Raw genomic sequence first — 13,870 nt, 5'->3', positions numbered from 1 at the left:
AAAGGAAAACAAAACCATAAGAAGCAACTATTTAAATATAATTACTATAAAATTAATTATTGTAGTCTTGCTGTTGAAACATACATAACACAGTATAAGAAATAAGTAATACTGAAAGTTTTATGTTAATAAACCTGATGGACTTTGAAAAAGGCTCTGACCCAGAAATAATGAAGTAATATACTTCTAACAGGATGTCCTTTTTCATAATGAAACTTCTAGTATATGCGTGAGCAGAATATATATATAGTAAGCCTCAATAATAATTTTATTTAACACATAAAAGCTCTGAACAATACTGACCTGTTGGGCTGTCAACATCAGTGACTTTCTTGCCATCGGCATAGACTGCATAGCCTGTGACCGGAGCTGTTGTGTTGATCGTAACAGGGAGCCAGGTGACTAGCAGGGTTCCATCCTGAGGGCCTGGCTCCACTTGGATGTCAACCGGAGGGTCGGGCAGACCTGAGGAGAGCAAGGATCCGCGCTCTGCTGGCTCACCAACGACAAACACTTCAGTGTAGCACGGTTCCCACAGAAATGTATGGGTGAATTGTTAGCCACTGCCTAGCACGCTTATCACCCACTCACGAAACAAGTTCTGTAATCTTGTAAATATTGTGCCAGTGAGTAAAATCATCTAGCATGCAGTGTGTCTAACCGTCATCACACACAAAGGTGCAGTTTGTGTTTGAATCTACAGGTGCAGAACTCCAAATGATTTTAGCTTAAATAATAGTGTATTGCAAGTTCAAGTTATGCTTATGAAACTGTGCTATACAGGTCAAAAAAGTTTAATTGCCTTTTAATTTGTTAGTTTGAAGTCACTATTTTCAATAAAAATGAATTCACAGAATTCCAATTTAAAGGGCTGGCATATGATGTCTGAAGATGAATGAGAGAAAGAAATCTTCATTCTCTTTTTTCACATCTCAATGGTCAGAGGAACATGAGTAATTACTCAGTTCATCATGCAAGTGATAGAATACATCATGTTTACTTTCCTCCAAAGTTTCTGTTCAAGCAGTTATGTTACTGAACCCACTCTTTCAAAATTAGTGTGTTAGGAACATACATTATTAACTAAAACCCTTATTTATGTGTCAAACAATGGAAAATCCAGGATGCAATTACAACCACATGGCAATTCACCAAATATGTAGAGGAGGCATTTAGTTGTAGTCAGGAACAATGAAAAGAACGCTGGAAATACTCAGCTTCTGGACTACATCCTTCATTGAATATACCAAAATCACGCACACTCACACAAGCACAGCTCATATGCACAAGGCCACTGTTGCCCCTGATGCTGAGGTCTGATTACCTGATTTGGCCTTAGTGCCTGGAGACAGTGGCTGTGTAGTGTGAATTCTGCTTGTGTGAACGAATGTGAATTTTCTATGTCTGATGAAGGACTTAGTCCAAAAGCTGAATATTTCTAAGATTCTTTCTCATTGTGAATGTCAGCAACTCAATACCCCTCTATGTGATGAACTGCAACCTATCTTTTCCATACAGTTGTTAATTAGCTGTCAAGCATTCTGAGTAAGCTTTATGTATTTGAAGAAACCAGCTGAGCATCAATAAAAGAAGTAAATTGTTCTGCACTAGCAGAAATATTTACAACTGCAAAATATTTCTTTATTCAAACCATTGTTAGGGCATGATTTTATTTGGTAATTAATGATATATGTTTTAATGTTTTGTCAGGATGCTCTAGGAAGTTCTTGTCACCACAAGAAGTTTACAAACTGCAGCAAAAAATTATTTTAAAATGATTTTCTTTCATTTTTTAAAAAGTTATATTTATAGCACAGAATTAATAACTGCCAATAAAAACTTTCAATGGCTTCCATTACAGTAATTAAATTTCATTCTTACAGAACTTTTTACAAGTTGATTATTGTGCAGTATTAAACAACAACCAAGCATTTCACGTGGGATTATTAAAGAGACCTCTACACAGTGTAATACAAGACCACGTGTGTCTTACAGAAGAATAGATCAACAATGTGCATTTTCTAAAAGGTGTAAGTGCACTAGAACAGCTTCTGACTTCTCATTCTCATTCAAGGTGAATCAAACAATCAACCAGCACTCATTTATAAACTTGGAAATAACACTGGTGTATAACTTTGTAATCATATGTAAAACATGATACTGATGAATACCAGTGCTGCAATAGAAATAATAAAAGAACATTTACAAAGGAAACATGCACTTTCAATAAATATGAGATGAAGAAAAAAATTAAAAACCTACTCTTCTAACACACATGGGCATTCTGGCTCAATCAGAACTTGTTTTTAGGGGCAATTTGAATGGAACATTGTATTTTTAAATTATCAATACTGGGCACTGACTGACAACCACCACTGCTACAACTTATCTACTAATAAATGAAATAAATGTATTAATGTCTCAGAAAGAAATTACAACCAAGCATGTCATGTGGGATGTTGCCATATTAAATTCATTTGACAATATATGCTTGTCGTTATCTGTGACACGTTAAAACGGTGTGCTGGGACAGGAATAGGCTCTAGACACCTGCCTTTCATGAACACTGCTATACAAAATGGGCCATTGATACACACCTTTTGAGCACATTCAAAGCTTCAGTTTATCATTGAGTCTTTGAATGTTTCAAGTTGGTTCCTAAGATGCACTCAAGTGTTTCAGTTGGAAATGCAATGACCACAAAATGGGTGGTTACAGGTGTGAGTCCTGATACAGTACATTGTTTTAACCTGTCGCTTTGCATTAGATAACAATGAAACAAGAGGATCATCATCAAAGAAATATTTCATCACAGTGACTTTTGTGTTTTTACCTACAGAAAGAACACAGTTATAAAGGAGAGTGGTACACTGCATTTCAAGAGATACCAATGTATAAGAGGAAAATTACTTATTTAATATGAAAGAGACAAGAAAAATAAGCCAAAAGCAGTATGGAAAGTGAATTGCATTCGCAGTCATATGAACTGTCACATATATTTAGTTAGTGGCTGTCATCATATATGTATATCATGTGCTCTATGGCACTAACCTTCTCCCCCATCACCACCACATTTAGAAATAAAAGATCAGATGTAAAGTTTCACTGCAGTTCTGTTAATCTCCTTTCATGATCATTTTACACATGCTACAGATTCCATTTGTTGTAATAGAATGTTTATTCAGCCCACCACACAATTGTATTTCATGCTGTAATTGGTTTTGTAAACATTGGAAGTCCAGGTTGGAATATTAACAGTATTAGGAATAGGATAGATTATTACCCACTGTAAAGATGACATGTCAAGGTGTAGACAGGTACAATGATAAGATTGTTACACATTTGGCTTTCAGCTAAAGCCTTCTTCAGAAAGGCAGAAACACTCACATTCACACTAGTAAGCATACCTCACACACACGACTACTCTCTCTTGCAACTTGGACCCCAATGCAACTGTCACAATCAATGAGCATAGCTATATACAGTGAGGCAGAGACGGGGGTGGAACATCAGAGTGCAGGTGAGGTGAGAGAAGAATGCTGTCTGGTAGAGAGTGCAGGGACTAGATGGTGGCATGACCAGAATGCCAGGCACAGTGTTGGGAGGTTATGGGGGATGGGGAGGGGGGGAGGGTGGTGAGTGGAAAAAGAGAGTGGAAGGGAGGGCAAAAGAAGGGTGGATGCATTGGCAGAAACTAGCACATGATGAGGATGGTGGGACATGTGAAAAGGTGAAGGCGATATGACAGAGGGAACAGAAAATCTTGAGCAGAGGGTGTGGGGACAGTAGGTTACTGTAGGTTGGCTGGAATAATTTTGAGAGTGGAGAATGTGTTGTAAGGATAACGTCCATCTGACCAGTTCTGAAAAGCTGGTGGTGCAGAGGAGGATCCACATGGCCTGGGTTGTGAAGCAGTCATTTAAATCGAGTATGTTAAGTTCAGCTGCATGTTGTGCCACAGGGGTGATCTACTTTGCTCTTGGCTGCAGTGTGGTTGTGGCCATTCACCCTGGTTGACAGTTCATAGGTAGTCACATCAATATAAAAAGCTGTGCAATGATTGCAGCAAAGTCGGTACATGACTGAGATAGAATAAGCCCATAACAAGACAGGGTGTGTGGACTGGACAGTTCTTGCACCTAGGTCTTCAACAGGGAAATGATTTCTATGGCAAGAGATTGGAATTTGGAATGGTATAGAGATGGAATAGCATGTTGTAGAGCTTGGGTAGGTGACAGAACATCATTTTAGGAGGAGTGGGAAGGATCTAGCTTAGGATGTTCCTCATTTCAGTGTGCAATGATAGAAAATCGAAGCCCTAACAAAGGATGTGAGTGAGTTGTTCCAGTCTGGCATGGTAATGTGTGAGGTAGTAGCACTCATTTGTAAATGGTTCTTGGAGATGGTGGAAGGATTAAGGTTGTGTGGCGAAATGGCAAAAGAAATCTGTTTGCAGCCTAGGCTTCGGTTAGTACATGTCTATGAAGGCCTTCAACAGTCCAGGTAATGGTGTTCTTGTCACTGTGTCACTGCAGATACGCCATTCCTGGGTGGCCAGGCTATATGAGAGAGAATTTTTTGTGTGTAAGGGATGACACCAGTTGAAATGCAGGTGCTGTTGCTGGTTAGTGGGTTTAATGTGGACAGAGGTGTGCATTAGAACCATCAGAGGAGAGGAGGTTCAGAAAAGAATCTGGGCTGAGCAAGACCAGGTCGTCCTCTCTCCTCCTGCTCTCCCTCCCTCTTCCCTGCTCATTTCTTGATTGCTGCTTTTGTTCAACTTGACAGTTGCATTCCAACCCAAGCAGCCAGCGATTGTGGTCATGTGCAGGGTGAATGTGTGGGAATTTTCTTCTCTGAAGGCAGCTTTGGCTGCAAGCTAAATGTGTAAGACTCTTTCCATTCTGACTGTCTCCACCTCAAGGTGTCATCTTTATGCTGAGTAGCAAACCGTCCTTTTCCTAATACAGTAGTAACTGGTTTTGCTTACATAGCCATCATCAGGCATCCATATCCCTAGAACGTTATTGGACATTGTTCTTACTATAGTGTTTATGCCATCCGCAATGACAGCAAACTCAGTACTAGGGATGATCTTGATCGAGTGAGTGATCGATGAGGTATATGATCTATGATAGTATGTAACTGAAACTGGTAACAATCTGAAATATAGATTAGGTATAGACTGAAAAAACATTGTATTGCAACTGTGGTACAAATCCTCACTGCTACTCAGTGCCTAATACATCTAAAATTACTGCTACAGTGTGATACACTTAATTTCCAACTAAAATGGATTACTCTTGTGCAGAAGTTTTCAGGCATTTGTTTCACTACTCTGGTGCTTAATGTATAATTACACAAGTAGCCTCCAGGCAGAAAATATACAATGTATATTTTGCTGTGCTGTAAACTATCAGATATGAGACTGAGTCAAAAGAAAACATAATTTACACTTAAAAAAGCAAATGCAGTATTAGCAGCCAGTAAGTTAGTAAGAATATTCCTGAAAGTATGCCAGTTTGTCTCCAGGTGGCAGAATCATACAGACACTGAAACCAGAACTGTGTAAACATGCTGCTCCATGTGCAGCTAATATCAAATTTAATGGTTTTCAGTTATTTTTTTCTGTGTGCTGAAGTTGTGAAACCTATCAAAATTCATTGCAAAATGATCATCCAAGTATGATAAGGCATGTTTCAGAAGAAAACCTATAATTTTAACAGAAAGTTGCAACATGTATGATGCCTTTGGCTAATGCTCCTCAACCAGATCAGATGTACAGAATTGTTGCTTTAGAAAACACTGCCCAATTGCAGCCATCTTAACAGAAAACCTCTGGAAAGCCTCTGGATGACACTGTTATCAACCATAAACCTTAGTCACGGTTCAAAACATTGCATTGTGCATGAGGAGCTCCAATTTCATAAAGTGCCAGTAAGACTGATGTCCAAACAAAATTAAAAAATAATGTGACACTTTCCTTGCAAGAAGCATTCCTCAGGAGAAAACATGGTTCCACTAGCACCAAATAAAAACTAAGAGAGGGAGTAAGTATGGTACCATACCTCTGGACCCAAACCAAGTAAGTTTCTAATGCAGCCATCAGCCATCAGAGGAAAATGTTATGCAGACCTTCTTTCAAATGAAAATCATGTTGTCTTGGAATATCATCCACATGAAAGGCCACCAGCACTAATTTGTCCTACTCAGACAACCTACAAATAATTTTTGTACTGAACTCAAACTGAAATAATGTGTATCATTGTCAATGGGTTTCCTGTAGCAAGATAACAAAGCATAGTCACAGACAGCCAACAGTTAGGGCAATCTCAGACATGAAGTTTGAATGTCTGCTGGTGATGAAGTCTTCTCAGGTGATCATCTGACTGATGGCGTCATCTTGTCCCAACATTTTGATAAGTCTCATACTTACCATCTTCAAGCGAAAAATGTCTTCTAACATACCCTCTAAGACTTAACCTATGTGGTTTTGTTTCAATTATGATGTATGTCACACTGTGTGTGACCTACATGCAGATTTCCTAACAAATAGGCACTTTGTAAGCACTTCTGAACTTGCATTGTTTGTACTGGAGTTTATGTTGAAATTTAATACAGCTATGCACCACATGTAAACAATAAATAGCTTCAATTGACTCATCTCAATTTTTCCATCCATCCAAATGCTAACCCACTGGTAACTAAGGAATCCAGTGTGAAATTTCTTTAGAAAAAGCTACTCCACTAACATGAAGCTTGAATTATATTTATCATACAAGATGAAAAAATGATGCTCTAACAAAACTCAATGGACTTCTATTTTGAGATGATAATTTACAATTAAAAAATACACTACTGGACACTGTGAGAGAATACATCCATTCTGGCTAGTTTGTCAATATACAGGAGACGTAATACTGGAAATCTTGGTGCACCAAGCTAAGCTGGCAAGCATATGGAAGACATTCATCTATCTTCAGGTCAGACATGGCAGTAAAACTTAAAACAATAGGTTTTATTAAGTGTGTCCTCCAAGTTTTGATCGCACCTGTCAGACCTAGATGCTTCATGAATACAAGACAGAAACTTAGAACTGTGCAGTATATCAATTACTGACCTCAAGGACATCCTGGAGAGAACAGCCATTATGAAATGGCAATGGGCCTGCAATGATGCCACAAGAAATTATGACTGATGGTCCAAGAGACAGAGTAGGAACAAGAGGAAGACCACCAGACCAACAGAATAAAGACCTGTGGAACGTTGCTCGACTCAGATAGCTAAATATTGCCTAAGCTTCTTGCCCATGGAAGATGTGGTAGAGCTCAATACTTAGGGAGGTCACATTACTTAATGAAAGAAATGATCACTGCTACTGTTGACGATGAGGTTGAATTTTTACCACATTACATGACTTAAGCATAATTCAGTAGCAAATGTAATCAAAACATGAACATAAAGGCTTGTAAACAAAACATGAGCAAAGGATTTGTAAACAGCAAAGTGGTAAAAAAAGTTAGATATGAGAAAATTATCCGCTGTAAGTTTACACGCATGCAATGATACTTCTTCAGGCTAAGTTGAGCTGAATGGGCATATCTATTTGAAATGAACAGATGGGTAATATGGTACAGTCTGATCAGAGGCTGCCAATAATTGTGTTTATAATGAATCATAGTGGCTCTCAGTGACTGAGTAAAGTACCTACAAATCCTAGTTTCTACAATCCTAGTTCAGACCCACAGTTTTTCAGCCATCCATTGCTTCTTTTAGCTTTGGAAGTTATCAATAAAAGTGCAAACAGTCATGTTGCACAACTGTTTGGAACCCACGTTACAATGTGGGATCCCCTAAAACTGACTGGGTAATATAGTTAAGAGTTTGGAGAAAGGCAAGGACATATCATCTCCAATGACACAATGCATAGTAAAGCACTGCAATATTCAAATCAATCTCAGGGTTGAGGACAACTTTATTTAGTAACTGCATATACAGAACACACATACTGACTATTACCAATAACAGTCAAAAGTTGATTAAAAAAGTACCTAATGGATCCTGTAGGTTATGGAAAATAATGATGGGAACACTTGATCCAAAATGTGTTTCAAAAAGGCATACAGACAACAAATTACAAATGAATAGGATGTAATAGTTGTCAGGAATACAACTTTGTATAGAAATGTCTAGAAATGAATGAACAAACACAGAGAGAAATATAAGAATAAAGAAATTGTCGAGAATATGAGATACTGAAAGAGAGCAGTACAAAGATTAGATCACAGTTAGGTATCATAGTATGTATGACAGATATATTCATACTCTGAAGACACAAAAGCATTCTTTGTTAAATATGTGTGTGCCCATTCACTTTTCTGCAGTTTCATTATGTGAGACTGGGTTTTTCCTATAAATAACACTAATATTATCCTCACAAATACTAATTTGAACATTATTCCTTGATGCATGGTGTTTCTGTGTTGTTCTGATCAATTGTGCCCCATAACAGAACATAGAAAAGAGAGTCAGTCAGTTCAAAGGTTTGCTTGCAATGTTATTTTTATTGTCACTCTTTCATCACTTGTAAAACACTTGAACCTTTGATTTAGAATGATTATCTCCCTAATACGCTGTATTTACTACATTATCTTATTACTTTTTTAACAGTTTTGGTTACACATCTATTATAGCATCACCATAACATGTGTCGCACAAGGATACATTTCTTTGTACCATAACCACTGAAGCACCAAAGAAACTGGTATAGGCATGCATATTCAAATACAGAGATGTGTAAACAGGCAGAATATGGCACTGCAGTCAGCAATGCCTAGATAATACCACAAGTGTCTGGCACAGTTGTTAGATCATTTACTGCTGCTAAAATGGAAGGCTGTCAAGATTTAAGTGAGTTTGAAAATGGTGTTATAGCCACAGCATGAGTGATGGGACACACCATCTCCGAGATACTGATGAAGTGAGGATTTTCCCATATGACCATTTCACAAGTGTACTGTGAATACCAGGAATCTGGTAAAACATCAGATCTCAACATCGATGTGGCTGGAAAAAGATCCTGCAAGAGTGGGACAAAAGACGACTGAAGAGAATCATTCAATGAGACAGAAGTGCACCCCTTCCGGAAATTGCTGCAGATTTCAATGCTGGACCATCAACAAGTCTCAGTGTGTGAACCATTCAACAAAACATTATTGAAATGGGTTTTCAGAGATGAAGGCCCCCTTGTGTACCCTTGATGACTTGACGACACAAAGCTTTATGCCTTGCCTGGGCACGTCAACACCGGCATTGGACAGTTGATGACTGCAAACATATTGCCTGCTTGGCTGAGTCTCATTTCAAATTATATTGAGGGGATGAACATGTATGGGTATGGAGACAACCTAATGAATCCATGGACCTTGCATGTCAGCAGGGGCTGTTTGAGCTGGTGGAGGCTCTGTAATGGTGTGGAGCATGTGCAGTTGGAGAAATACAGGACCCCTGCTATGTTCAGATACAACTCTGACAGGTGATATGTACGTAAGCATCCTGTCTGATCACCTGTATCCATTCATGTCCATTGTGAATTCCGACGGACTTGGGCAATTTCAGCAGGACAATGCAACAACCCACACATACAGAATTGCTACAGAATGTTTCCAGGAACACTGTTCTCAGTTAAAACACATCTGCTCCCCAGACATGAACATTATTGAGCATATCTGGGATGCCTTGCAATGTGATGTTCAGAAGAGATCTCCAACCTCTCATACTTTTATGGATTTATGGAACAGCCCTGCAGGATTCACGGTGTCAGTTCCCGCCAGCACTACTTCAGACATTACTTGAGTCCATGGCACACAGTGTTGTGGCACTTCTACATGCTGATGGGGGCCCTACATGATATTAGGCAGCTGTACCAGTTTCTTTGGCTCTTGGGTGTACTAAGCTTTCTTCTTGTTACTTTTCTGAGAGAAGAACAATTAATTATGCACCTCTGTGCGTCCTGTTATTAGGCTAAGTTCATCTGCACAATCTCTAAGGGATTAACAAGTTGGCAACTGAAGGGTATTCAGAGTTGTTGCCTTGAAAGACAGAACTTTTTATAAACAGGTATTTGCATGGCATTCTGCCACAAGTTGTGACTGTTGATTAATTCTCTGTTTGACTGGTACTACAATTCAGACCCTTGAATTTCAAGGGACTGTGTGCTACCAATTGTGCCATCAGAACATGCCTCAATAATTGATCCAAAGGTTCAACTCATCAGGGATTTCTTCCCTTTCCTTCCAAATTCTGAAGGGGCTTTTCAGTGGTGCTGTGAGAGTAGTACCTATGAGAGAACAGATTTAGCAGCGAATTTAGCTTAGCCAGAGCCCCAGCTATATCATTTTTCATACAGTCAATGTAGCACATACTTGCACAGCATAAGAGGATAATTTTTCAGTAAAGGCCCTGTTAGATCACCTAGGAAAGTGTTTGACACTGCTTATTTGCCAGTAGATGAATCTCCATTCAGGATAATTAGGAGTGTTCTGCCTGTCAGAAATTTTTTTGATCCAGTAGGAAGCCAGGTTAGATATCCAGTATGGATGTCTTCGTTTTTAGTAGTCCTTGATGTGGTACTAAATCAAAAGCTTTTTGAACTTCAGAGACACAGAACTCACCTAATTATACCTAACCATGACATTTAATACATAATTTATGATGAGTATGAGACACATTTAAAGTGATCAATGTTTCCAGTAACAAGTGACCTGAAAATACTTTTTGTGGTACAGAATGAGAAATTTTAGCAATCATCAGGTTGATAGATTTTACACTTGTAAAATGTAAACTTGCCTCACAATCATTTATTTAAAATTGAACGGTGAGTTCTAGGAAGTGACAGATGGTGTCACTATGGAGAGCCCCTTAAGCCCAGTTACAAAGAACTTCTTGAAAAATTTGAGGAGCAGGCATTGGAAACTGTGGACAACAAACCGATTGTATTGTTCTAGTATGTGGATGATACATTTGTTTTGTGGCAGCATGGCAGGGAGGAACTGGACTATTTTCACAAACATCTGAACAGTGTCAATCCAAAGATTCAGTTTACCATGGAGGAGATAGGTGGAAAATCAAATTTTCTTGATATGCTAGTTTTCCACAAGCCACCCACTAGGATTCGAACCACCTCCCACAACAAAAGTGAGGCATCATAAAAACATTGGCTGATAGAGCAAGAAAAATCCATGAACCAGAGCTGCTTGACACAGGATTAAAGCATCTCACCAATGCACTACTCAAGAATGGTTATTCGTTCATTGAGGTGAAAAAAGAAATCATAGCAGTGCTCAATTGCCAGTGAAATTGAAAGTTTTCCTGCCATTCAATAAGGAAGTGACTGACCACATAGAAAAAATCTTGAGAAAGCAGATCATGGCAATCTACACACCCACATGGAAGATACAACATCACCTTAAACTGGCCAACAATGTCCAAAATGATTCAAATGGCTCTGAGCACTATGGGACTTAACTTCTAAGGTCATCAGTCCCCTAGAACTTAGAACTAATTAAACCTAACTAACCTAAGGACATCACACACATCCATGCCCGAGGCAGGATTTGAACCTGCGTCCGTAGCGGTCGCATGGTTCCACACTGTAGCGCCTAGAACCGCTCGGCCACCATGGCTGGCAACGATGTTCACTAAGTGCTGGAAAAAGCTGGAATTCATAGGATTCCATGTAGTTGTGGGGAAGTGTATGTGGATACTAGAAAAACAGCAGTCAAGAAATGACTTGTAGGGCACAAGGGCAATTGCAGAAGTAGGGAGATTGACAGATCAGCTGCTGCAGAACATGCTTTGCAGCCAGGAAACCACCACAGTCATTTTGACAGGACTCAAGCACTGGCAGTCAGAAGCGGATACCATGAATTGCTATACAGAGAGGCCATAGAGATTGAAAACACTGCAGGAATTTCAGTAGGAAGGAGGAGGACATGAAATTGAATGACATTGGGATTCCAGTGCTGAAGATGTGTACCAGTTCCCACCATGGGACAATAGCAACAGTGGATGCTGGCAGTCAACAGTGTCCTCACATATTCAAAACATGTGATATCACACCATTACATAGAAGCGGAATTTTGCTGGAGTCAGTAATGAGCCAGGGTGTGAATCAGACATTCAAAGATGCTATGATCCCCTTTGAAAATGTCCTCCAGAGAAGTGGAGGAAATGTTGGGTTTTAAGGTGAAATCCATTCAACCACAGCATAATAGCTCAGAACATTTTATTAATTGTGAGATTTTACACTTCCACCAGAGTGTTAGCAGTTGCAGGATCTTTATGAATGTCTTCACTGATCACAGATCACTAACTGTGCAGCTGACTGTGAGTGAAATTGCAGAAAACTCTTTCTTTGGGGTATGTGATGCTCATACCAGCAGGAATAAAAAATGGATGCAGAAGGGCCAGAACACTTTTATGAGATTCTGAAAAATGTTTCTAATAAGTCAAAATTTTAAGATATTTGCAAGACAGTGTCAGAGTATGAGATGTTTCTGAAAGCAACGTGGTGTAAATAATACATGGTACCAACTGCTGGCAGACACTTGAAATTAACAGTGGTGAAACTGTCAAAAGGAATAATAAGTGTTGCAAAAAGGATAAGTTACATGTAGTTATCGGATATGTTTCTTCCAAGAGATGGGCAACTTTGGCTCACTGAAATACAAACCGAGCCTATATTTGCTGTTATTTGAATGCCTATCATCGACCATTTAAGACTTTTAGCTGCATTTTACTAGCAGCCACTATGCATCTGCTGAGATAAATGAATAATAGAGACCAACAACCTAGATTCATAAGGACCATATCAGACTTTTAGTTACATTTTACTAGCAGCCACTATGTGTCTGCTGAGATAACTGAACAATAGAGAGCAATAACATTGGTTAAGAAGTTCAAATGTTTCCTTATTCCTCTGAAATAACTTAAAGAGATATTATATATTTGAAAACAGACTGTCAAAATTATAATTTCAGTAAGTGATAGACAAGAAGAAAACTTTTGCAGAACCATTCCTAAAGCTACTCCTGAAAGCTGCTTTGAACAAGTAATTTTGGAAAGCACATATGATGAAAAATGAAATTACGATTTGCGTCCAGCTGAATAACTGATATTGTTAGAAGGCTACAAAGTAAGGCACAGGTCTGTAGATGGGCAGAAGTTAACTGAAATGTCCTTCATTATTACAATCACAGTTTCTGAATATTTCAGTTACTCTGCCAATGACTTGTATCACAAAATGTCAGACCAAAACAAAAGACATTTTTGGTCTTATGTTGAGGTAGACAGTGTCACAAACATTAATCTCACAGAATTTTTGAAAAACAGGTCGAATCATAAATACTTGGAAGCACAACTCTTCACAGTAACATTTTATAGACTCCCCTTGCAAAGAAAACTGTTCTGAGTGTAAGACAACATAGGTCACATCTGTCTACTAGAAGTGTAGCAGAACTGTCTCACTGTATATCATGAAATGTTGGTAGCAGAATTGTACAAGACATTCTGGATTCAAACATAATGGTGTATCATGTACAAAACATTCTTGACCATGACAAAGAGCATAGATTTTAAATTCACCAAGTGATGTGTTCAACCACACTTTCTCAGCAGATACTGTACAAAGAAAAGTAACCGATTTTGTTCCACAGCATTGTGGCTTACAGGCAATCTGCTTACATGAAACATTTACTATTATAGTGACTATGTTAATAATTTCTGAACTGTCAGAACACATGATGGTATCCTGGGCAAAGAGCAATCAGTCACACATGCATTCTAAACAGAAGCAACCTGAGGCTGTCTC

General features: G+C 38.7%; 1 protein-coding gene across 1 annotated transcript in view; it reads right to left on the bottom strand.

Annotated features, from left to right (window-relative positions):
* Positions 1-13,870, bottom strand: part of LOC126419495 (RIMS-binding protein 2-like) — a 268,550-nt gene that overhangs the window by 94,224 nt on the left and 160,456 nt on the right. Inside the window, exon 5 of the mRNA XM_050086685.1 lies at positions 304-465. Within this exon, the coding sequence (XP_049942642.1) occupies positions 304-465 (162 nt within the window). The remainder of the gene's footprint in view (positions 1-303; positions 466-13,870) is intronic.

Source organism: Schistocerca serialis, chromosome 9 (assembly GCF_023864345.2).
Source record: "Schistocerca serialis cubense isolate TAMUIC-IGC-003099 chromosome 9, iqSchSeri2.2, whole genome shotgun sequence".
Taxonomy (NCBI): Eukaryota; Metazoa; Arthropoda; class Insecta; order Orthoptera; family Acrididae; genus Schistocerca; species Schistocerca serialis.
This window is presented reverse-complemented; position numbering and strand designations above follow the sequence as displayed.